General features: G+C 45.2%; 1 protein-coding gene across 11 annotated transcripts in view; it reads left to right on the plus strand.

The window, feature by feature from the left end:
• SDK1 (sidekick cell adhesion molecule 1) overlaps positions 1–24,731 on the plus strand; it is a 1,045,458-nt gene that overhangs the window by 798,617 nt on the left and 222,110 nt on the right. For 10 of the 11 annotated variants that reach the window (XR_012122096.1, XR_012122097.1, XR_012122095.1 and 7 more), the window contains 6 exons: positions 221–415; positions 3,305–3,421; positions 4,793–4,960; positions 6,889–6,991; positions 9,149–9,325; positions 16,884–17,020. Coding sequence is in view for 7 of the 11 variants with exons in the window: in XM_037008170.2 (XP_036864065.1) it covers positions 221–415; positions 3,305–3,421; positions 4,793–4,960; positions 6,889–6,991; positions 9,149–9,325; positions 16,884–17,020 (897 nt within the window). In the remaining 4 variants the exon portion in view is untranslated. The remainder of the gene's footprint in view (positions 1–220; positions 416–3,304; positions 3,422–4,792; positions 4,961–6,888; positions 6,992–9,148; positions 9,326–16,883; positions 17,021–24,731) is intronic. The other variant, XM_073214961.1, reaches the window with a different exon arrangement.

The raw sequence follows: 24,731 nt of genomic DNA on the forward strand, positions 1-24,731 counted from the left end.
GGCCGTTTGCTTCTGCTTTTGCTCTTGATGCTTCTCTGTGTTGATTTCTTCATATGCGATGAGAAAAATAACACCATACGGGTAGTAGATGGGACTCATAGAGAAAATGCTTATGAAAATATTGCCATTTAGCCTTTGAGTCATTTTTGCCTCAGCCCTCATGTAAGGAATTCTTGAAATTTAATTTTTTTAAGTGTCTGATTATTTCCATTCCTACCAGGGGTCCCTCTTCCCACCCTCCAGTGGTACAAGGATGCTGTCGCCATCAGCCAGCTCCAAAATCCTCGATACAAAATGCTAGCAAGTGGAGGCCTGCACATCCAAAAGCTGCGTCCGGAGGATTCTGGAATCTTCCAGTGCTTTGCCAGTAATGAAGGAGGGGAGATCCAGACCCATACCTACCTGGGCGTCACCAGTGAGTACAGCCCAGAAACCAAGCCAGACAGTCTGCACTGGGCCTCAGGCGGAGCTTCCCAACATCCCCCACCCAGAACGACCACTCAGGAAATGATGGCATCTGCTCTTTCCCTGAGGCCACTGCCCAGGGTACAGTGGCCAGAGGGGGCCAGCTGCATGTAGGTGCACCTTAGCCTGCCTGTCCAGCGTGCTGAAGCCTAGGAGCAGCACACACATCCCGTTGTCCCCCAGCCCCTGGCACCCTCTCTGCTGCTGTGCAAGCCTGATCCTCCCAGCTCTGGGGTTGTCCCCCTCCTGACTGAGGAGGAATAAAGTGCACATTATTCTAAGCAGAACTGGAAGGACTCTAAGTGAACCCCTCCTTCCTAATAGTTTTCTTTTGATCTTTTTCCATTTTTTAATATTCATTCTCTAATTTAGTTCTACTGAGCAATTTTAGTTCTTCTGTGACCTTCTTTTACTATGCCATAGTAAAAGAAGTAAAAATCCAATATCCAATAGAAATACTTCAGCACACGTCTTCAAAAAATAAAATAAAGATAAAGGTTTTCATTGTATCTCTGGGTCTTGTTTTTAGTTTCCCATAGTTGTAATATTGTTCTTCTAAAATGAAATAGAATTTAGTGATTATGGAATTAAACCTTTCATGTTTGCCCTTTTGGAGGCAAAATGCCAATAATTTCAGGAGTGAGAGCCATTTGAGAAGGTGTATCATCATCAGTGTACACATAGCCAGGGTTCTTGTCAGCCAGAACTTAGGAATTCCTGAGACTGAAGAAATATTTAAAAGTTCATCCATATATTTTAGTAAACTAGGGGGCCAATTCCTTGAGCCTTGCTCAGGGGTCAAATTTATCCTCTGGTTTGCAGCATAGGAAACCAATTTGCTTCAAACAGTAGAAATAATACTGGGTACTTAATCCAGAAACTGAGTTTTGATCAATTAGAACTATTTGAAACGTATGTTGCATTTGTGGCCCGGGATGTTATGAGGCAAGGATTAGCAAACTTTTTCTGAGGGGCCAGATAGTAAATAGTTCCAGCTTGAGGGTGGCAGTCTCTGCCCTGCCCCTCTACCCAGCAGCACTGGCCTCTGCTGGAGCAGCGTGAGCAGCAGAGACAGCGAGCTCATGGGCTCGGCTGTGTCCCGGGAAGCTTTACTTGCCGAGGCAACAACAGGTGGAGTTGGGCCCTCGGGCTGAGTTTGCCAACCCCTGCTCTAGGGAAAGAATTACGGGACATTAACTTCTCAGCCTCGGTTTATCAGCAAAATGGAACCAACCCAGCCCAGTTCACAAGGGTTCTTATGAGGATCAGATTGGAAATTTAAATAAAAGTACTACTTAAACGCAAGTGAAACATATAAAAATGATAATGGTAATGCCACCTTACCTGTTTTGTAGGTACAGGATTTTGCAAAATTCTTGTATTTTCAAATTATATCACCTTTAATAAAGGAAAATATAGTATGTAAAACAATCAGTATTCATTCATCTGTTTAACAAACATTTATTGAGCATCTGTGTCAGACTCTCTGGGTCTGTCAGGCTTGAGGACAGAGCTAGAGAAAGAGGGGAGGTTCTCGGGCTCCCAGGATGGAAGGTCCTGGGGCAGGAGAGACAGTAAAGGAGGAGATAATTCTCCTGGAGATGAGTGCTGTGAAGAGAACAGAACGGGCAGGGCGGGCATGACCAGGGAGGTTCCTTCAGAGGGGACGGGAGGGTTCTCTGCGGTGGCCCTGGAGCTGGGGCCCCGAGAGAAAGAGGAGCCTGCCGTGGTGTTGGGGAACAGGGGACTGTAAGTGTCTCAGAGGGACAAGCTTGGCTAGAAATGTACTTAGGGAGAAAGGAGGCAGGGGTGTTTGCAGCCTGAGACAAGCAGGGAGCCCTGGTAGGCCCTAGGCTGGAGGGGGAGCAGGGGCAGAGGGAGGGGGAGGCCTTGGGGCTGTGAGCTGGGGAGTGGCAGATTTCCATGTACAGCTTTCCAAGAGCACCAAAGCTGGGGGCAGATGGCCGTGAGGGGAAGAGTGGAAGGCTTGAGACCAGTTAGGAGGAGTCATCCAGGGGGAAGAAGCGATCAGCTCCGGGGGTGCTTTGAGGCAGAACCAACAGGACTTACTGGGCTGGAGGATTCCCCCCAGGTGAGAGCAGAGCCAGAACTGGGCCTTGGGCTCCCGGAGTCCTGCCCACTTCTTCCCCTCAGGGCACCAGCCCACAGCAGCCCTCACACAAGACTGGGGAGAAGCAGATCACTGGTGTTCAGGGATTTCCAGCTGAGTTGTTAGCAAAGTAGTGCGAAGTGACAGGAGCCCTCGCTGAAGCCAGCCGGAGCTGCTCTGTCCTCTCGGTCTGACTCAGGGCTGTGGGGCTGGAAGCCCACGCAGTTCCCTGTGAGCCAGAAGAGCCCCCAATGCTCGGGGCCCTCAGCACTTCCCAGAAATCAATGTAGTCCTCAAAATCTGGTCATTGTAACTATCAGAACAAATCTAGAATATGTGTAAGTGTCATCTTTTAGATGATTCTTAATATTCAAAGCTTAGCTTTTTCTAAATAGTGCAAGCAGCTTCTTTGGTTTAACTAAATGAATGTCTCTCCTCTATTTAATATTCAATTAACACAACTCTTCCTGGGCCCCTGCACTGTCCCTGCTATGTGCCCATTACATCACCAGATTGTATTTCTCTTTAGGTTGTAAACACAGAAAGGCAATTCCTGGGAGATGGATAATGGAAGGCTGTAGTCACTCCTGAAAGATTTTCGTTTTTTATCACCATAGCTATCTCTGTGATTAGTTCTATAAAAGTCCATATGTGCTATTCCTCTGGGCTGGTTTGAACATTTCTGAGGGACAATGTGCTGAACATTTCACTGTTTAACTTCTCGCTTAGATGTTGCACCAGCATTTACTCAGCTTCCCGTGGACACCACCGTGACCGATGGGATGACAGCCATTCTGAGGTGTGAGGTGTCCGGGGCCCCCAAACCTGCCATCACATGGAAGAGAGGTAGGTGGCTTGTGTCAGCCCCAGCAGCATGGCCAGCACAGAAAATGAGGTCATTGGCTGGGTTTTACTGGTCTTATTTTCACTCATTCCTTCAATGAAGATTGATTAGCAATTTACAGAGCACCTACCAGGTGCTAGATGCCCCAGATACCAGGCTGAGTGAAACAGGCAAGACCCTATAAGCATTGTGGAGTTTACCATCTAGAAAAGGAAACAGGCATTTTTTAGAATGTGTGACCATCAGTTTCCTCCATCTAAGTGCTTCATAGGGTAACTAAGGCCTCATGAGGCTCCTTAAAATACTAGGAATTGGATTCAGAATAGCACTGTCAGGACTCAGTTTCCCCATTTGGGAAACGGAGAAGTTCTTACCTGGTAATGTTTAAAATTAAGAATAATGTGTCCCCCCCCCCTTTTTTTAAGAAAGAAAGATGCCTATGATGTACACCTGAAATTAATAGGATATTGTATGTCAACTATAAACTAATAATTGTATGTCAATTATATTTTAATAAAAAATCCAAAAAAACAAAATGATGATTTGAAAACTCAAAGTCTGAAGCATTCATGGACAAAGACTCAAAGGGACCTTTTAAGATGCCTTCTCTGTGTGTAATTTAACAGAGCTACATAGGGTAAAACTTAACTCAAATAAAAAGAGAGAAAGAAATGCTTATACACAGGCTCATTTTTGTCCTCCCCGGTCTGACACACATGATGATCTAATTCCAGCTGCTTTCAGGGCCTGTGAAGAGTGATGTCACGCACAGGCTTTCTCCGTAGTTCCCACAGCCCCTTCTACAGGGTGGAGACAGTCCCTAAATGGACGGCACACAAAGTCCATCCTTAATAGATCCATGCTGAATTGTACCAGTTCACATCAATTAACTGGTCACACCTGGTGGACTATCCCTGGGTGAGTCCTCAAAACTTCCTGCTACCCAGAAACCACATGGTGGCTTCTCAACTCTCAAAGGTCTAATCCATGCACGCAGAACATAGCTTATAAACATAAAGATCTGGGAAACTCAGACTGATAAGAAGGAGAGGGGATTCTTCTATTTTATTTATTTTCTTTTCTTCTATCCTGACATAGAATGTAATGATACCTTATATAGATATTCTTCTAATAAAACCATCACCTGAAGATAACAACTGCACATGGGTCATAATTTCTCAGTATTGTACAGTTGGGATATTCTTGGTTTCCGTTATCCTAAATGATGCTAAAGGAAAGTGTTTGGTTGTTTCGTACATAAAGTTTTCCTCTTACTCTGATTGTTTCCTCAAGTTATTTTCTTGGCTGTGGCTCCAAGTATTACCTTTTTTGAGCGTTATGGTCTTATTCCTGTTTTCTCTACTGTTCTTCAGGAAAACACATTCTGGCCAGTGGCTCTGTGCAGATTCCTAGGTTCATGCTCCTTGAATCCGGGGGTCTACAGATAACCCCTGTCTTCATCCAGGATGCTGGCATCTACACCTGCTACGCAGCCAACACAGAGGGATCCCTGAGCGCGTCCGCAGCTCTGACCGTGTGGAGTAAGGACTGTGGCCTACACAGAAGAGCCTTCTGCTCACACGCCACCCGGGCTGTGGGGGTATCAATAAGCTCCTGGACTCCCCAGCTCAATCAAAAGAGAATGGTTATTTTTACAACTAATTTGTAGAAATCTGTTGACTAATTTTTCAGTTTCTGAAAGAATAATTAGAACATGTATTCAAAGATTTAACAGGGATGTTTCAGGAGAAATGAAAGACTGACTTTATAAAGTCAGTAGAGCCAGGGATATTTATCCCAAACTAGCCCAAATAACAAAACTGACAGGTTGGTTAATTTTATGAGCATTACATAAGAAAACGGACTCAAGAATTATGCTAGAGAAAGTGTATTTTTCCTGTACCATCCATCATCACCAGCAAAAACTGGTGTCTCAGTATGAACGTCTCCTTCTAACGTACATTAGAAGTGAGCTAAGGAAATAGCTTCGTTGCTTCTCCAGCTTTTGTTTCCTCCTTTTCTATCTGCAACATAGGTGTCTGAAGTCCAGAATAAATTGTTTTCCAGAGCATGAGGGATTAGATTCTCAAGTACTTCTGCCCTCTGGCACTCCCACCCCACACTCTATTGTCAGGGTACTTTTTCCTCTCAGCTTCATCCATATCTATATTACTAAAAGATCATTGCTCAAAAGCAAAAGACACTGCTCACTAACAGATTTTCATAAAGCTATCTATATGAGGAAAGAAAATTTTAAGTTGTATGATTAAATAATTTGTTAAAATACTTCCCTTGAAGAAAAACTAAATTATTGTGCTTTATTTCATATCCTTTAACTTTTTCTATGATATAGTTGATGCTGACCTTGATAAACAACCCTTTCTAATTTATCAGGTGTCCTAAAAATACCGTGAGTTTAAAAGAAATGCATCCAAATTCCCCCAATACTGTCAAGTATTAAAAAATAGATTTTCTTCCATTTGGTGGTTCACTCTACCTACTACACCTGCTTCATCATGTGTCCATAAAAATGAACCACATATTTATAAGCTTAGGAAGTACTGATATCTGCATCTGTGTAGCACACTCATCAGAAAAACTTGTAGACCTGCTAACATTCAAAACTATAACCATTCTAGAGCAATTGGTACAACACTGTGGCTGGCAGACCGTTTTCCCAAACACTGCCTACTTTCTGCTGTACAGATGTGAATGATGGTAGCGTTCCCCTTTCATGGACAGGCAAACTAAAGCTCCAGGGTGTTTTCCCAGACACCCTGCTAGCAAGCATCAGACTGGCCTTAAACTTAGTCTTGTAACTCAAAGTCCCTGGTGCCAGAGCAGCGTCTATCTCAGATTTGTGCAGTGTGGAGACACGTGACACAGGGCTGTCACCAGGGCTGTTTCCGTGGCAGCTGTGGAGTGTGGGGCAGCTGCAGGTCAGACGGTGTTCCCAACCAGCATTAGCACCAGGTCCCACACTTTACACGGGGCAAGCCGCTCCCGCTGAGCATCACTTTTCCTTCCTGAAACCTGGGGGTAGTGATATCACAACCTCACGAGGTTGTGGTGAGGATTAGATAAAACAGTGGAATGAAAGCACTTTGCAAAGTCATGAAGGGCTATGTGGACAGTAGAAATTACCAGAATGTTGACTATCTTGGGAAGTAATAAAGATTTTTACCTGAGAGTATAGAGCCTCATAAATATTTGCCTATAATCATTTGCTCCAGCATGTAGAGGTTCAGGGATGACCTGAGAGGGACAGCAAGCTGGACTTCTTTTGCTGCAGACAGAAAGGCTTGCTTTCAATTCCCCACATGTTTCCCAGTGCTTCCCTGTACACTGATTTTGTCCAAATAAGAGAAAACTTGCAGGTTTTGATATCAGATGACCAATTCATCATCCCCTGAGGGAGGAAACTCTCAAGTATGTAATTTTGTCTGAACTGTGACTTGTGTTTTTACAGATCGAACATCCATCGTTAACCCTCCCAAAGACCGCGTGGTGATCAAGGGGACCACAGCCACACTGCACTGCGGAGCCACACATGACCCCCGGATCTCTCTCCGGTCAGCTCAGTAGTTAGCTGGGGACTCACTAATATTCTGTGGACTTAGGAAGTGAAGTGGAGATGAGAAGGGGAATTTTAGGGACTTTGAATTCAGCCCAGATCCCTGATTACAGCATATTACGGTCACGGGCTCCATCATTAATCACACAAATCCCATTTTCCACCCCAGCCTTATGTATTATTTACAGTGAACTATGTTCCACTTCATGACTTCAATGCAGCTTTTCATGATTTTTCTGCCAAGGTTAATACACTATCTATAAAACGTACTTGTCAGAGGCTGATACTTAATGAGAGAAAAATCCAGAGGGATTGAATAGGATTTCACCAGTGTTTACAGTTGAGGCTGAGCAATACTCAAGAGGGGGCTTCTCTGCTCCAAGGATAGTTTCCTCGTGAAATGGAAGAGGGAGGCGCCCACACAGAGGGGAAGCAGACACAGCTGCCCAGTGCATTAACAGGCAACAGGAGAAGAAGAAAGTGGGCAACGAAGACTCACTAAAGGAATTGTAGTATCCCACCTTTGGGTTCAGATGGGAAGGTAACGATGAAAATTATTACACTCTAGATAAAATAAATGCAATGGCAGCAAACACAGGGGACTGTTGGTGGCAAGCTTCTTCCCAAAAAGCTGCCACTTTCAGAACAGGTAGATCTTCAGAATCAGCCTTGAAAATTAATCTAAAAAGAAAAGATACAATCATCCTAGTATTTTCATTCTGGCCTTAGCCCAAAAGGCATGCAGTTAAACCAAATGGATAGAATCAATATGCCTTCCTTCTTTCTGGAACATTTCACTCTGAGCAGAGGGAGATGGCTATTGATGCATACATTATTAACTGGATTCAGAGACTAAGCTGTTTTCTCACTCTTCTAGGGCAAACTGTGAGTTTCCATATCTCCACCTGGCTCTCTGAAGTTCCCCAAAGCTCAGAAATGAAGTTCAGTTTAGTTACAAGAATGCAGAATGCAAAGCAAGCAAACAAAAACTAACAAGTTAAAGATTACCTGGAGAATCCTCAGAGACTGTCTTAGAGAGAGTTACCGTGCCCGGGAAAGAATTTTTCCTTTCTGAAGACCTGGGAATGTGATTGGAGAGAATGAAAGGCAGATAAGGCTGGCTTCCTGCTCCTCTAGGTGTTCTCAAGGAATCCCTTGGATCTGCGTGGTTTTCTCAGAGATCTTTATGTGTGATTAATCAGAGCCTTCTGCCTGGGAAGGAACTAGATCGTTCCCTCTCGGGGCTCCTCTGGTCCCAGGGTTTCTCTGCCCTGAGGAGCACAGCCTCTCAGCGACAGTCACAGCTGAGCACTGAACCCCAAAGTGAGCAATTTATTCACTTCCTTCTGGGGAATCAGCGCTGCTGCCTCAGGGTAATGGTAATTTTATATAAGCAGTTTGTAAATGTCTGTGCTCTATGCACATTAACTTTTAAAGAACTGGGTATATTTTTAAAATCCAAGCAAATTATTTTGGAAAGGGAAGCCAGCACTTCTCATCCCGTAGCGGAGAGAAGAGGCCCCACCCACTGACATCCAAATACTAGACAGGCTGTTAAGTCTTCATTTGAAATGGAAAATGTGCTAAAATTGTCATTAAAAAATTAAATAAAATTGAATTAATTAAAGAAAGAAATGCAATTTTAAGGACAATCTGCCAGAATGGGGTGTGATCTATTTTTTTTTTCCACAAGTTGAGTAATTCCACTCAGTATTTTTTTAAACAGTCACTGCTTCCCATTCAGACAACAGCTCTTGCCCTTCAGGAACATTCCTGGAGGAGAATGTAAAGTGCAGTTTTAGTAAGTGACAGGTCTGTCCATGACTCTACAGACTTGCCATCTAAACCCAGAGACCAGACGGATGTTTCCAGGCATCTCTACTGCCCTGTTGTTAACAGCTATATTTGCATTATGACCAAGATATCTGGTTGCATTCCCTTTTTCTTTTCTTTCTTCTTTAAAGATATAATTCACATATCATAAAATTTACCCTTTAAAAGAGCACAGTTTAGTGGTTTTTAATACATTCACAAGGTCGCCAGTTTCTTGCTTTTTAACAGGCGGGAGGATCAGCAGCCCAAGCTCCTAATGCAAGGCCCTTAGCTTGATACTAACTCTGATCTTTTCCAACTCAAAATTTTGCTCGGCCCACAGCTACATCTGGAAGAAGGACAGCATGGTCATCAGCCCATCTAGCAGTTCCAGAATTGTGGTGGAGAAGGGCGGGTCCCTCCTCATCAGCCAGACGTGGTCAGGTGACATCGGGGACTACACCTGTGAGGTCGTTTCTGAAGGAGGGAACGACTCCAGGACAGCCCGGCTGGAAGTGATGTGAGTGTGGCAGCTGTTCAGGGTCACCATCTCCTGATTACCCGCATCGTTACGGCCAGTCACCCCCTTCCAAGTGACGTTACTTAGCATGTAACAGTCACACTGGGTCCCAGCCTGCAGTCAGAGGCCCCTGCCTTATGCCTCCACAGGCATATACGCTTGTGGAGGTATTTTTTGTAACCTCGGTTTGACTATTGACTTCCATCCTCATCGATCTCTTTTTATCATATTTCCCCCTTGGCACTATATTATGATGGACTGTATTTGCCACATTGCACATAAGTCACACAATACATCCACTTTTCCATTTAATGCCCATCAGAACTTCTGATCAGCGAGCAATGTCAGGCAGCCCACTGAGGTAAGACTGTCCGGTGAAAGTCACTGGGGCCACGCAGTGAGGTCAGTGCCGCTGCCTCCCTGCGGGCACAGAGACACTTTCCATTAAGTCTTTTGAGATCCTGCAGATAGCAGGCAGCTGTCCATTAGTTCTAATCTGGGCCTTCCTGGGGGTCCAGAAGACCTGGTGGGAGACTGTCCATCTCTTCTACCTTTGCGTTTTTACATGACCCTCTGTCTGCTTGTGGCAGAGAGGTGAAAAGCTAGCTAAAAATGTTTATTTTTCCAACATTTATTTATTTGTTTTTAAAATGGTGCCCTCCCAGATATTCCAGGGACATATGTACAAAAGTTAGCCTGGAAATAGGCACAGAAGGGCTGGCGTCACGGTTGCAGCCAGCTCAGGGGCACAGGCAGCCCTCCCTGGCTAGCACAGGACATGCTGGGCCACTGGTAAAGGCTGTTCTGAGAAGATTTTCTTACTGGGTTATGCCTACCTCATTGTAGGAAGGATTCTATAGGCAGAAATCATTCCCTAAAAATAGAATCTGAACACTGAGTACAGGGCCAGTTTTCATGTGTCTTTGAATCCCTAGACTCCAGCCGACAGAATTATAAATGAAAAAATACTTGCTAAGTGCTCAGCACGTGGGCTCCTGTGTTTGTTCCATCCATACAGGATGACAGACAAGCAGCTCTCTAGCGGCCACTGTCTGTGGCGTCTGAAGGGGTAGTAACAGTGGAGGGATAATGCGGTAGCAGCTGGTTCAGAAAGGCCTGGTGCTGTGCCTCCATGACCTGAAAAAAACCCACCTTACCTGCTAGCTGGCCTCTCTGCAGGCTGACCCCTTGCTCTCTGTAGAGGTGGTCACAGGCTAGGAGGAAAGGTCGCCCTAGGGAGTCATGAAATAACAGATGTCTCAAGTCTGAGAGGGTCAGCAAGGGGCCTGGGCACTGCAGCCAAGAGGCCCTCCAGCTTGGACGTGCTCGTGGAATTGCCAGGTCTCTGCACTGACCTGCTGTGGGGGTCTGTGCCTGGGCTGATACAATCTGTGCTCCCACTTAGCCACTGGACCACTGACTGGCCCTTTCTGCCCTTCTCTGCCCCCTAGCTCACCCTCCAAAAGACTTAACATTTTCGGCTGTCTCCCCCTGAAGGATTCATCTACCCTTCCTGCCACTGGGCCACTAGGGTGGCTCTCACAGAGCTTCCCAGCACATGCAGCCATCAGTCCTCCATCAGAGCACTGATGATCCAGGGTGGAGGCGCCTATTTTCATGATGCCTTCCCTACTGACCAAGAAGGGCCTGCATGGCATTCTCACGCTTTGCATTCTCAGTGCCTGACAGTGTTTGGTACACCATAGGCCCTGTCTAAGTGCAAGACAGTTGGTTGGCATCTGAGTAAATGTGAGTGTGTTAGGGGCCATGGGGGGTCCTCCTGCTGGCTGTACCTTCCCTTTGAAGCCCACATGCCTTGGGCTCAGGTCACACTGCCAAGAGTCTGGGCACCTAGCACCCAGCCCTTGCTCAGCTGTGGTCCTGCGTCTTTCCCTCTCCCATCATGTGAGGAATCTTTTTTTTTAATTTTTATAGTATTGGAGTACATGACCAGCAAATCCACGTAATCCACTGTGCATTCACATTTTTAAAACTACCTTTGAGAACTCTTAGTCATCTATCATTGGTATCAAATAACTAAGTGTTAGAATTTCATAAAGACTCTGTCAGCTGAAGCCAAATTGCACACTTTCAATATAGAACATTCTTTTTATTCTGTGCAGTTATTATGTTCTACTGATTTACATATCTTTCCTACTATTTGCTTATTTGATTTCCTCTGACTAAAATACATTTTTCAGCAAATGTTGCTATATCTATAAAATAATAGGCTTTCTGTAATGGTAAAACACCTTATCTCTAAATATAGAAATATTTGCAGATTTGTGATTCAAACCAATTTAGGTACAACTGGTTACAGAACTGATTTGGAAGACAGTTGCTTCTCGTGAATTGTGAGTATAATAAATACTCCACTCTTCTAAATCTGAATGGATTGGGGAAGTTTTAGGTCATAGTGTGGTGCATCTTAGATCCAAATAGGTCTTAACTCTACGACATCAGTAATGACAATAGTGATGACAATCATCATAACTCATGGTTGCAGGCTATTTGGTGCTTCCCACACAACTTTCAAATCAAGCTCCACAACATTTCCATGGTTTACTTACATGACAAAAAAAAGAAAAAAGAAAAAAATCTCATATTGCAGAAGTGACTGAGAGGTACTTGCAGCTAAATAGTGTCCTTCAGAAGAGCCTGAAAGCCTGAGTCCCCTGCCTCCCCACTTGAGTTAAAAAGCTACTCTGTTAAATACAGAAATTAGGAGCTTTAGAGTGGGCTTTTCAAAAGCAGGCCACCATTGGCTTGCTCTCATGTTTGTTTGCTCTACTTCTAGTGCCTCAGCACCCCCACCCTGTACAGCCTGCTTGAGGCTCGGCCTCTTGTACTCAGGACAGTGGAGAGAAGTCACAGTCCCAGCAGGGCAACTGGCCACCAGCCATGCCTCTGGGAGGCCCCTGCCCAGCTCGTACCGACTGCATGACTTTGGGCAAGTGACCCCACTTCTGAGCCTTGGTTTTCTCAACTTTAAACTGGGCATAATATCATCTACCTCAAAGGGTTGTTATGAGGTTTGCATGAACTGGCACTTGTAAAATCCTGGCCTCAAACCTAGCTTAGCATGGACAGTCAGTAAATCATAGCTCATATTCTTTCTTCACTGTCTTATAAAAAAAATGCCTTTCCTCCTTTCATCAATAACACCTTCCCCAACACCAGGGGCCAGGAAGTTTCTCTGTTCCACTTAGTTTTTGGACATGTTTTGTGACCCTCTGACACACTAGGAACATCTGCTTTCTGCTGAGCCCTCAACGCCTAGAAAAGTGCTGGGTGCATGGTAGGCCCCCAGTAAATGTGTGAGTGAGGCTCACTCCACTTGCAAGGCTGAAGTGGGCTTGCATATTTGGCACTGAGGAGGAGTGATCTATGAGGGGTTTGCCTCCAGCCCCTCGCAAGAGGAGAGCTTCTTCAATCCCAGTGGTCCCGTGATGTATTTTATAGGTTAACAACACAGGACATCATGAAACACTGGTCACCAGTTGTGTGTGTGGTGTCTTTCCTACTAGTTAGCTAGTGCCTGAAGGAAAGGAACCCCTTCCGGGACAATCCCAGACCCCCAGAGCATATTGAGCACACCAGGGGCACCCAGGCTCCTAAGGCTTTATGGACTGATTAATTCTTAATCATTTAAAGACCCAATTACCATTGCATCTTTCCTTCTGAGATCAGAGACTAATTCTTATGAACTTGGGGTAGAGAAAAAAACCTAATTTACAGAGCCGACTTAGAGACTCTGCCCCTGCAGCCGTGGGAGAGGTTTCTTTCAATAAAACCACTTCTGACAAAGCCATAATAAGGAGTGAACAATTCAGTGCCATTTCTCAAGAGTTATCAGGCTGCCATCATCTTCATCCTCAAAGTGAAGTCAGAGAAGATGGGTTTGACCAAGTCATCATTTGTGCATTAAGGGGGCAATGCTTTTTATATAGAAAATACTTATCTGATCGTCTTCTGCCAGAGCAGCTCCCCTACAGCCACAAGTTTCCCAGTTGCTTTCACTTGAGTCTTTTCAAAGCTGTTTTTCTCAAACACACCTCGCTTCATCTCCTTCCTACACAGTCCAGGTTCTGTTGTTAATCTCTGATATTATTGTGCTGTAATCTCCTTGATGGTGACTTCTTCCCCCACTTCTCTTTAAATCACAAAGTGACGCAGTGCCATGCTTCATTCCCATTGTTCTCTCAGATTCCTTTCATTTGTCACCCTGTCTGCGTGTCACTGTCTGTGAGTCATTCTGCCCATCATTTATCTCCTTTCAAAGTTGGCAGAGAAATGCCAAGACACAATCTATTCCTATTAGATAAGATTCTTTGAAATGGATTCAGAATATATTAAAGCCTCGTTTATTAGTTATTGCACAAAGCTTAATTTTCAAATATCCAAACTTATCATTTAAAGAAATAGTTTATATTTCCAGTATATAGTAAAAAGTCCTTTGCATTGCAAAACAGGCAATATTGAACACAAGAGATATCACAGAGGGGATTTTCATGTAGGGTAGAGGCTGGAACTAGGAAAAAGCCTTAATTTCCTCTAACTCTGAGTCCTGTGATGAGTGTAAAATCACACATTGCACTGGGCCATCATCTTGGCTATGCCTCTGAGCCAACGAAGTGGACTTTGCTGGGCAGCTGTGGATGAGGGCATATTTCTGGATTCTCGAGCAAGCTGATGTGCTCGGGGTGCCACTGGGCTGTCGGCCTTGGTCCTACACTAAATGTCTCAAGGCTGCTTTGCCTCCTAAGGCCCTTTTAAGAACACCAGCATGGGGCAGGGGCTAAGGAGCTCAGGAGGGAGTTGCAGAGGGCACAGAGGGAGCCACTACCTGCACAGTGGAGAGGGCTCCAAGTGCAGCCCAGTGACAGCAAGCACGACAGTCGGGAGGCTTGTGAGTCATGGTCTTGGGAGAGCTGGTGGCGGCTCTGAGGCTGGTCTGTGACAATGAAGTGGAGAAGTTGGTGTTATGGGAATTTCTAAGGGACAGTAGGTAAGATTTAGTGACTGACTAAATGTGCATATGTAGAGGGTGGATAGGGATAGGACTGGAGATTCTGGGGCATAACGCCTGACTGAACAGGATGGCAAATCAACACACTGGTTTTGGTGGGAAGAACAGCTCCTCTTCAGCCCCAGGGATAATCCCTTTGAGATACATCATTGGGATTGCCTCCTGCCCACTGGGAGAGGCCGTTAGGGTCTCCCAGGGTTTCATGCAGCATTTCTGGTTCTCACGGGCCCTGGGTCTGCTCCAAGACCTTGGGGCCCTCTGCATATCTCTCCTCCCAACTTGGAAGTGAGACCTGAGGTCACCTCTTTGAGTGCTAGCAGTATCCACGTATAGAAAATGGCCCAGAACACCAACTAACCCTGTCAGCCATCAAAGTTCACGTTCATCATGTCGAAAATCTCCCATTTCAACAAAAGTCTTTACAGTACAATTCTGGGGTCAGCACAGACCCCACACGTGAAGGACACTGTCTCCAGAAAGACTGTCCTCACTTCAAACACCAGCCACAAGTTCCAGGGCTCCCAGGCTACTGTGCTTCTAGCCAAGGAACTAACATTTGGGGCTCCCCACTACCCTGTCAGGTCAGTTCCCTAGAACAACTCATGGAACTCAGCCTAGTGCTGTCCTTAAGATTACAGTCTTATGATAAAGGACAAAAACCAGTGCCAGACAAATGAAGAGAAGCCAAGTTCTGGGAGGTTTCCAAATACAAAGACTTCCAAGTCTTCCCTCTTGGTGCATACCCATCTGATTACCAAACAGGAACTAGACGGAACTTGGGAGCCAGGGTTTCTATTAGGGTTTCATTACGCAGGCATGATTGACTGAACTCATTCTGCAGCCACCTCCCCTCTATTTGTGGGAGATCAGAAGGTGAGGTTGATAATCAGTGGCTCAAATCCCTTTCCCTCTAATCACATGGCTGGTCTTTCCAGCATGGATATCCTCCACTCTCAACTATGTAGGGGCCAGCATGAGTGACCTGGTTAGCATAAACTCAGGTGCAGCTTGAGGGAACCACCACGCATAACAAAGACAGTCTTACCATTTGAGAAATTCAAGGGTTTGGAAATACCATCCCAGGAAACCAGGGCCAAAACCGGAAAAAATTCTTTATCATACCACAGTCTTATTTGGATATATTTATCCATATTTATTCTTTGTTTTTAGGTGGGACTGTTTCAACAACTTTGGTTTGGTTTCAGAACAAACCAGTTCCAACAGGAAATGGGGTTTGGGAGAAGTAAATAGGTGTTTTATCCTGCCATTTCCATCATACTGGTCCTCACTGAAAATCTAAGGGAGATTTGGTTAGTGGAAAACTCACACAGAAATAACAGCTCCTTTTCTGATTTAAGACCTAATTCACAAAAAGAAAACAAGAAAACATTTCAGGCACAAGTTTATTCTTTATTGTACTAATTTAAAGTTGCAGTCTACGTTAGAAATATTAGTTTGTTTATAAACGGTATGCGTGGGTTAGAGAGGGCTATGTTTTTTAGGAAGCTCCAAGCACATAACAGCTTAATAAATTTCAAAGTGTAATGAGTACATTTTTTAAATTAAAAATATCAAGTATAATTATAGCTTGTTGTGCTGACATGTGTGGGTCAGCAGTAATTGATGTCTGAGAGACCAAAACCTAGTGAGTAGGTGACACAGGTCACAGCACCCCCTTTCCCAGCACTGCCAGCAACATTTATAGAAGGAGAAGCCGTCCCTAATGGCCACAAAACAGTGTCCTGCTCCCAGTTTCATGAGATGTAAAGGTTAAATAAGAACTGTGGCTGTAAGTTTGCAGACCCACTTGTGGTAGAAACCACGCAGGTGGATTTTGAAGCTTTGTCATCAGTAAGTCCCAATAAAGACCTTTTTTATTAATTTCTTTTCAGAATTTATTCACTTTAAATGTGTTTCCATTTATAGCCTTGCTGTTTACTCTTTCCATGGGGTTCCAGTTAGAGTTTTCACCACATTTCCCCTTTCAGTGCTTCTCCCAAATCCCTATTACCCAGCAGAAGACAGAATGACAATATAACCTCATGAGGTCAATAAAGAGGCAACTAAAAGTACATATGAGCATTTTGGCAAGTAACTCCAAATAGCCAGTGTTGGAAACTCTCATATTAAATCCACATTAAGGCATATTTCCCAGGCCTCTTCCTGCTTGCATGGCATACTGCATTTCTATGAACAGCTTCCAGTCATAAAACCAAATTGTTGACCAAGTTTTCTCAATTAAATGATACACTGTGTAGAAATTGGCATTTCCCATCCAATTTGAGTTACATTGCCATTAGTTGTTACATCCCTACCAGAAGGATTAAATCAGATTATGACAGGGGAAAAAAACATTGTGAATGGTGAAGGGTTTTTTAGGGGGTCGGGAGGGTTAGTACCTGCGTTTGGGGCATATTTTATATTCTCCATTTTATACACCAGGACTGAGCAACATAAGAACCTGGCTAACCATCAATTCTGATGTGTGTTTTTTTTTCTCTTTTTTCTTTTTATTACTTTATATCGAAGTGAACTGCCTCATCCACCTCAGAACCTTCTGGCCAGCCTGAATTCTTCCTACAGCCATGCTGTGGTGCTCTCTTGGGTTCGACCCTTTGATGGAAACAGCCCAGTTCTTTATTACATTGTGGAACTGTCTGAAAACAGTAAGTAGCAAAGCAAAGTTGTCACCATGGACAATAATCAGATTTCTTTCTGTGCACTTACTGTCCTTAACCTTTACATCTGGCTCAGACCCAAAACAACTGGCAAAATGTTATGATGCTCTATGGAGTTTCAAATGAAAACACAGCTTCAGCGCTAGAAAGGGTAAAAGGTGATGTGGGCACCTTGGTGAGGACAAGAGGCCTCCTGTGAGAGCCTGGATTGGGCCTGAGGCCCCACGGGGCGGCATGCACACAGGGCTGCCCTGAGCAAGTTTCCTGATTACATATCATGTCAATTGTGCCTCCACTTGGGGTGGCCTGAGGGTCAGTAGCAACAGTGATAGGTGGATCTTCGGTATGTTGGCTCCAGTGCAGGCCTTGTGCTAAGTACTCATGGGTCCTTTCCTTCCACACCTTCCTCCACCTTCAGCAGCCATTGGTGCCCTTCTTGGTCACATGTTCTCCTTCTAGGCACACCCGTAGCCCCCTGGCCACGCTTTCCTCCTCTTGCCTGCTCCTCGGGGTTCAGGGCTCACTGCTCTCTGCTCCCCTAGGATCTCTTCCTAGAACACCTCATGCATCCCTGTGATTTCAAGTGATGCCTTTTCCTTGAAAACATATCCCAAGCCTTAGTGTGGTTATCCAGCCCTCCGGGATCATATGTGGGACCCAGTTTCTTGACATCTCCATCTGGTTGTGTCAGGGACACCTCCAACCTAAACTCTTCAAACTGTGTCTTTTGACTTTTTAACTCCAACTGTCCTCAGCACATCACTGCAGCCCCTCTGGCCTCAGCATTGGCTCCCACTGTGACTTCTGTGTTTCTCAGGCCTGGCTCCCACTGCGTGCCCATCACCATGGCGGCAGCAGTCCCATTGGTGTGGCCCAGGTCACTGCTGGAATCTTGTCTCTCTCCTCGCCTCTCGAGGCCACCATTCTCTCTCCCCAGGACAATCACGATAACCTATGACCAGTGCCTCTGCTTCTACTTCTGTTCTCTTCCAGACCGTCGTACACAAGCAGAAACACTGATCTTAAAATGCAGTTGGGCCTGTCCTCCCCATATGAACCCCGCAGGGCTCAGAACAGAACTCAGGCTCTGCAGTCGCCTGGCAGCCTTGCCCTGGCCAGGCCACTGGCCTGCTTGGCGTGTGTGGCCATGTGGCTTTCAAACTGGCTCCCTGTATGGGCCGCACTTCCTTTCTCAGAGCCTGTCCCCTCACCAGTGCCAAGCATGCTCACAGGGTAGGACTGTTATCTTCACAATTACGACACCACCAGCTCAGTTTAGCTTTACTCCCCAGGCTGGCAGCCTCTTTAGTATTCACTTTTCCAGACTCCTCCCAGGCCTCCCCAAGGTGGGCTAGCCAGACCTCAGGCATCAGGGCTCTTGTGGCAGTCAGCTTCACTGGCCTGAGCTGCTCGTCGTGAGTATAAAGGGGCCCCATTTCAGGGCAGCTGACAGTGGTGCTCTCTCATTGTGCTCTCCCCAAAACCTACCTCTGGTGCAAGTCCACATGGATCCTGCCACCACCCACTTCCACAGACAGGGACATCCTGCGGTTTTGCTGAGGCTTCTCCCAGGCTCATACTGACTGCCACACTCTTCCTATATAAATCCCCACCCAGTGTCTCCTAATCAGCATTATCTACCTGCTTGTTCTCACGTGAGAGGTTCCCCCTCTGATCAGCATGCACTGGTCTTTGTTTTCTACCGAGGAGACCACCAAGAGGTGAGTATAAGTCGCTGGCCCAAGGCCATGCAGCTGGCACTAGGTAAAGCTGGGGTCCCACCAGCTAGTGATGTTAATGAGTGGCAGCCTCTGCACAGAGACCACATGGGGCAGGTGCTTCTCTCTGGTACTTTAGCAGCAGTGGTACAGTGAGTCCTGGCCCAGAACAGTGCTTGCTGAGATTAAAGGAGGCCACTCTGCAACTTGCCTTTATTTGAGTTGGGCACCAGTTCACTGAAGGAAGTCCCAAAGGCAGTATTTTACCTCCATTTCCTGGGCTTCTAAATTTGACACCCTAGGCCACAGTGGCTTCCATTCCAAGCACCATCTCAGAACGAGGTGCCCCATGTCCAAGCTCTTGTGGACACCTCGGATGCCTGACCTGGTCTCTTTCCTCCAGGAGAGGGTAGGGATGTGAATGGAAACCAGTCTGCAGGCCGACATCCATCTTAGCTTTAGCTCAACATCTCTGATCACAGAGGGTAGGGATTGGCATTAACCTTCCAAGGAGATAAGGTTTTCCTAAGGGTATCATGGCCACACAGCCTGTTAGAAAAACAGGACTTGACGAGAATCTGCACGGAAAGAATGTAACAGGAAGGGGACTCTCGCCATCAGAATTCTGACAGTGGTGCCCACTGAGCATCCATCTTCTTGAGGCCAGGACGGTTTTATTCATCCTTGAATCCCTAGTCCTTACACTTAGTAGGCACTTGATGAATGAGCTGAGTAAATCTCTCTGGCAGAGTCCCTTTGTGATAGATTCAGGTTTTAGCTGGAGACCATGTTCCAAAAGAGAAGTGTTTCACCTTCCCTGGTTTACCTAAATAAGGCGTTGTTTCAAAATGCCATGCTGACTGTTTGCCTGAGGACTTGCGTGACTCCCTGGCTCTTGTAGTCAGGTATCTTGTTTGAGTACTAAAGAGGCTTTATGTGCAAGGCAATCATCCATTCTATCAGCCATCCATCTGTTTGATCAACTCTGAGTCCCGACTGGGCATCTGCTCTATACCAGGCCCTCTGCTGGGTGCTGGGGTGCAGACATGAAATGATCAGTCCCAACTCATTAACAGCAAGGAGGAGGTCAGACACATCACCACATCCTGCCACATAATGAGCCCCTGTCCAGGCCATGCAAAGTGCTGCAGGGGCAGGTAAGACAGTGCGAGTGGCAGATAAATCAGAGCTTTCAGGGGGCATGCCGTGAGACTCGGGCCAGGCGGGGCACAGAGGGCAGCCTTCAGCAAAGGCCTGAAGTATGAGCCTCAGGGCCTGTGTAGGAACAGCCAGCTTCTGAAGTGAGTCCAACCCAGACGGTCAGCCAGGCCGTTGCTGCAGTTGTGTGGTGGTAATTGCCAGGAAAAGTCCCTCTGGTTCTAACATCCCAGCTCAAATGCAGCTTTTTCTCCATGTCTCTCCTTCGCCCACACCCCCAGCACACCAGGGCAGAGTGAATTTCTCCTCCTCGAGGTTGATCTGCTAGGACATATTTTCCCACAAGCAGTTAGTACCTTGTGTAATTATTACTGGTTTATGTGCTTGTCCCCAGTAAGACCATGGAGCCCTGAGGGGCAGACAGGGCCACACTCAGTCCTGGGGCTGGTGTGCCGGCAGGGCGTCTGGCCCACGTGGGGCAGCTCTGTGGGTGCTCAGTCACCCATTCCACTGAGAAAGTGACTAAGGACATCGTTAGTCCCTCCTGGCCTCTGGTGCTCCTGACTGGACCAAATGGAGCTACTTGAGATTCCCAGCTGGGTTTCCTTCAGAGCCTCTGATGTTGGAATAATCTAGAGTATTCTACATTGTTACCATTATTGCCCAAAGTATTACTAGTACATGAAGAATCTAGGGTGGATAAGATGGCTCTCTCTGGGCTGGTCCTCATTCCAACTGTACAAAAGAAGCCTGTGGCCTTTGCTCAAACCGTAGGCACCACTATCAGTTGGTTCTTCCTGCCACAGCAAACAGGAAGACCAGCTCTGTCTCCCAGACCAGTTGTCTGGTTTTTATTTTTATTAGGAACCATTTCCCTTAAGAAGTAGCTGAACATGCTGGCTGATTATGGTCAGAAAGAACAGCTTAGCAGCAAGTACCCTAAAATGGAAATTACATTTGGCCTACACTCCACACTGCGCAAGTGGACGATGATGCTAAAGAACTCCATTCAGGCGTCCGTTCATCCTGCAGCTCAGTACACGGCAGCCAGCTCCTCTCGGCAGACTGGGTAGGATGCCATTATCTAGGAAACCCCGAACCTTGCAAGGGCCACACTGGTGTGCTTAGTGGCAGGGGCAGGCTCATGATAACACCTGCCCTCACCACATGCCAGCCATGCAGAAGGGCCTCTTCAGAGCTTTTATGGAGCGGAACTCTGGAGCTCCAGTGGGGCTTTGTCCGTGCACTTGACTGGAGTTTAAACCCTCCAATGAGAGTGCCCTTGGCTCTGCAGGCATCTGGCTGTATGCTTCTTTGTGAAGTGTGGTAGCTCTCCTGTCACAGGTGCCTCTTCAGGAAGCCAGGGGCTCACACAGGGCAGCAGTGTCCTAAGGCCTGGCTCAAGCTATAAGCCTGGTGGACTGAGAGCACAGAAGGTCAGGAGGCAGGCCAGGGGTGCCCAGGGAGCCCTGTGTTGAGTGTGCAGGGATTCATGATGGCCCAATGTCCAGGTCCTCATAAACAGACTGAGAGTTCTGTTGAATAGCAAAAGCATTTGGCCTGTTCTCTACAGTATTTGTAGATCAAGAATTATCTTTGGTATTTGATCAAGAATAATATTTCTTTGAGATTATTTTGATCACAAGGAAAGAGACTGCCAGAAAAAATTGTGAAAGACTTTGAAGTGGATCCAAAACCGAACTGCTGGATGTCTCATCTAGCGGTCTTCAGGGTTAGCTGACTCTGTAGGGGCCTGCACTCTTCACTGTTTTTAAGCTATTTTAGAACTCTGTAGGTTATAGAAAATTTAGAGTATTGTAAATAGTTATGGTCCATAGAAATGCAAACAAATTGTGTCCTGGTTAGGAGTAATTATTGCAATAACTGGTTATTGCTCTATAGATATTGACCAGTTTGCATCTATTTTTAAATTCATTTTAACATGTCAGATTATGAACATGCATGTGTTGTTTGAATTCTTTTCTGATAGTTTTAACATCTTACTGATTCCTTCATTAATCAATGAACTAACTCAACTCTTTAGCACATGTTCATTTTTATATTTGGATGACAGCCATGATGTTATCTTTTTTTTTTTTTTTTTTTTTTTCGTCTGATATTTTTTTTTTTTTTTTTTTTTTTGAGAGGGCATCTCTCATATTTATTGATCAAATGGTTGTTAACAACAATAAAATTCAGTATAGGGGGGTCAATGCTCAATGTACAATCATTAATCCATCTCAAGCCTAATTCTCGTCAGTCTCCAATCTTCTGAAGCATAACGAACAAGTTCTTACATGGTGAACGAATTCTTACAGAGTGAATAAATTCTTACATGGTGAACAGTACAAGGGCAGTCATCACAGAAACTTTCGGTTTTGATCATGCAATATGACCTATAAACCATCAGGTCAAATATGAATATTCATTTGATTTTTGTACTTGATTTATATGTTGATCCCACATTTCTCCTATTATTATTATTATTTTTATTTTTAATAAAATGCTGAAGTGGTAGGTAGATGCAAGATAAAGGTAGAAAACATAGTTTAGTGCTGTAAGAAGGCAAATGTAGATGATCAGATGATCAGGTGTGTGCCTATGGACTAAGTATTAATCCAGGCTAGACAAGGGCAGCAAGACATCCACGGATGCAGAAGATTTCTCTCAAAGCAGGGGGGGTGAGGTTCTGAGCCTCACCTCTGTTGATCCCCAAATTCTCACCTGATGGCCCCCCTGCGACTGTGCCTGTCTTAGGTTGTTCCTCCCTTGAGGAATCTTACCCGTCTCTGGCTAACCAGTCATCTTCCGGGGCCATACAGGGAAATGTAAAGTTGGTAAGTGAGAGAGAAGCCATATTGTTTGCAAAGGTTAGCTTTTTACTTCTTTGCAGATTTATGCCCTGTGGCTTCTATGCCCAGCACTTGTCTCGAGGTATCTTTACCACCTGGAGGAATTATGATACTCGGTAAATTCGATATGAGGCACGAATTCTATTTAAAGTTTGTAATTAGGAAGGAAGAAGAAAAGCTATAGATGTAGCATATGAAGGAAACTTGGGAGGATTGATTATTTCTTTGACATATCTTCTTGTATAGTACCTTAAGTATGTATAGGTTTTAAACTACTAACTAATTTGCACACACATATTGACATAATAGGAATACGGTGACATAAACAAAGCAAATCTATAATTACCAGCCATCTCCAGTGAAGCCAAGAAAACCATTTAGGCACCCTAGGCATTTGTGAAAATTTATCTATGATATGATGGATATTTTCCAACTGTACTTGAACCATCAGACAAATTAAAGCAGCCCATTTCTGGGATCTGTTCACATCCCATATGTTCTTTTAACCATAGATAGTCTATAGTCATGAGATTTTGGGGTGCTACAACTTGCACCCCTCCCAACTCCTGGTTGAGTTCCAACAGTACAGATCCAGTCAAATTCGTTGTCTCACTGTATGCACATGCCAGCCTAGACATCTCCCTCCTCCTTCTTATGGCAAGTCCAGGAGATGGTGGGCTGGATGCAGCCACAACCGCAGCATCGTCCGGATCCCTGTGGAGGCTTTTTGATGATCATCCCCCGGCACGAGTCCTCCAGAGAGTGCTGATGCCGGAAGCTCCTCCTCATATCGTATCTTAGTTCATTTTCTGGGTATCCAAGCTAGGCCTTGATCTTCTGCGTAGAAACAAACAGACCCTTTGCCCACACTTTGACATGCCCTCTATACCACTGTGCAGAACTCATTGGAGGTCAGCACACAGTAACTGCTTTTTTTTTTTTTTTAATTAAGAGAAAGGAATATTATCAGAAAAGAGTACCTCCATAGCTGATCATCTGACACCCTTTAAGTGATCAACATTAAGGATATTTAAAGCATGCATTGATCTTTGATTTACCAATAGTTTTATCCTGTTAAGGAGTAATCCCCCTTTTCTTTCTTTCTTTCTTTTTTTTTTTTTAAATTTTTAATCTACACTTACCTGAAGAATACTATGTTTACTATGCTCTCCCCTATATCAGGTCCCCCCTAACAACCACATTACGGTTACTGTCCATCAGCTTAGCAAAATGTTGTAGAGTCACTACTTGTCCTCTCTGTGTTGTGCAGCCCACCCTCCCCTTTCTCCCTCCCCCCCATGCATGCTAATCTTAATACCCCCCTTCTTCTTCCCCCCCCTTATCCCTCCCTGCGCACCCATCCTCCCCAGTTCCTTTCCCTTTGGTACCTGTTAGTCCATTTTTGGGTTCTGTAATTCTGCTGCTGTTTTGTTCCTTCAGTTTTTCCTTTGTTCCTATACTCCTCAGATGAGTGAAATCATTTGGTATTTCTCTTTCTCCGCTTGGCTTATTTCACTGAGCATAATACTCTCCAGCTCCATCCATGTTGCTGCAAATGGTTGGATTTTTCCACTTCTTATGGCTGAGTAGTATTCCATTGTGTATATGTACCACATCTTCTTTATCCATTCATCTACAGATGGACATTTAGGTTGCTTCCAATTCTTGGCTATTGTAAATAGTGCTGCGATAAACATAGGAGTGCATCTGTCTTTCTCAAACTTGATTGCTGCGTTCTTAGGGTAAATTCCTAGGAGTGGAATTCCTGGGTCAAATGGTAGGTCTGTTTTGAGCATTTTGATGCACCTCCATACTGCTTTCCACAATGGTTGAACTAATTTACATTCCCACCAGCAGTGTAGGAGGGTTCCCCTTTCTCCACAGCCTCGCCAACATTTGTTGTTGTTTGTCTTTTGGATGGCAGCTATCCTTACTGGTGTGAGGTGATACCTCATTGTAGTTTTAATTTGC

This window comes from Manis javanica, chromosome 10 (genome assembly GCF_040802235.1).
Source record: "Manis javanica isolate MJ-LG chromosome 10, MJ_LKY, whole genome shotgun sequence".
Lineage (NCBI taxonomy): Eukaryota > Metazoa > Chordata > Mammalia > Pholidota > Manidae > Manis > Manis javanica.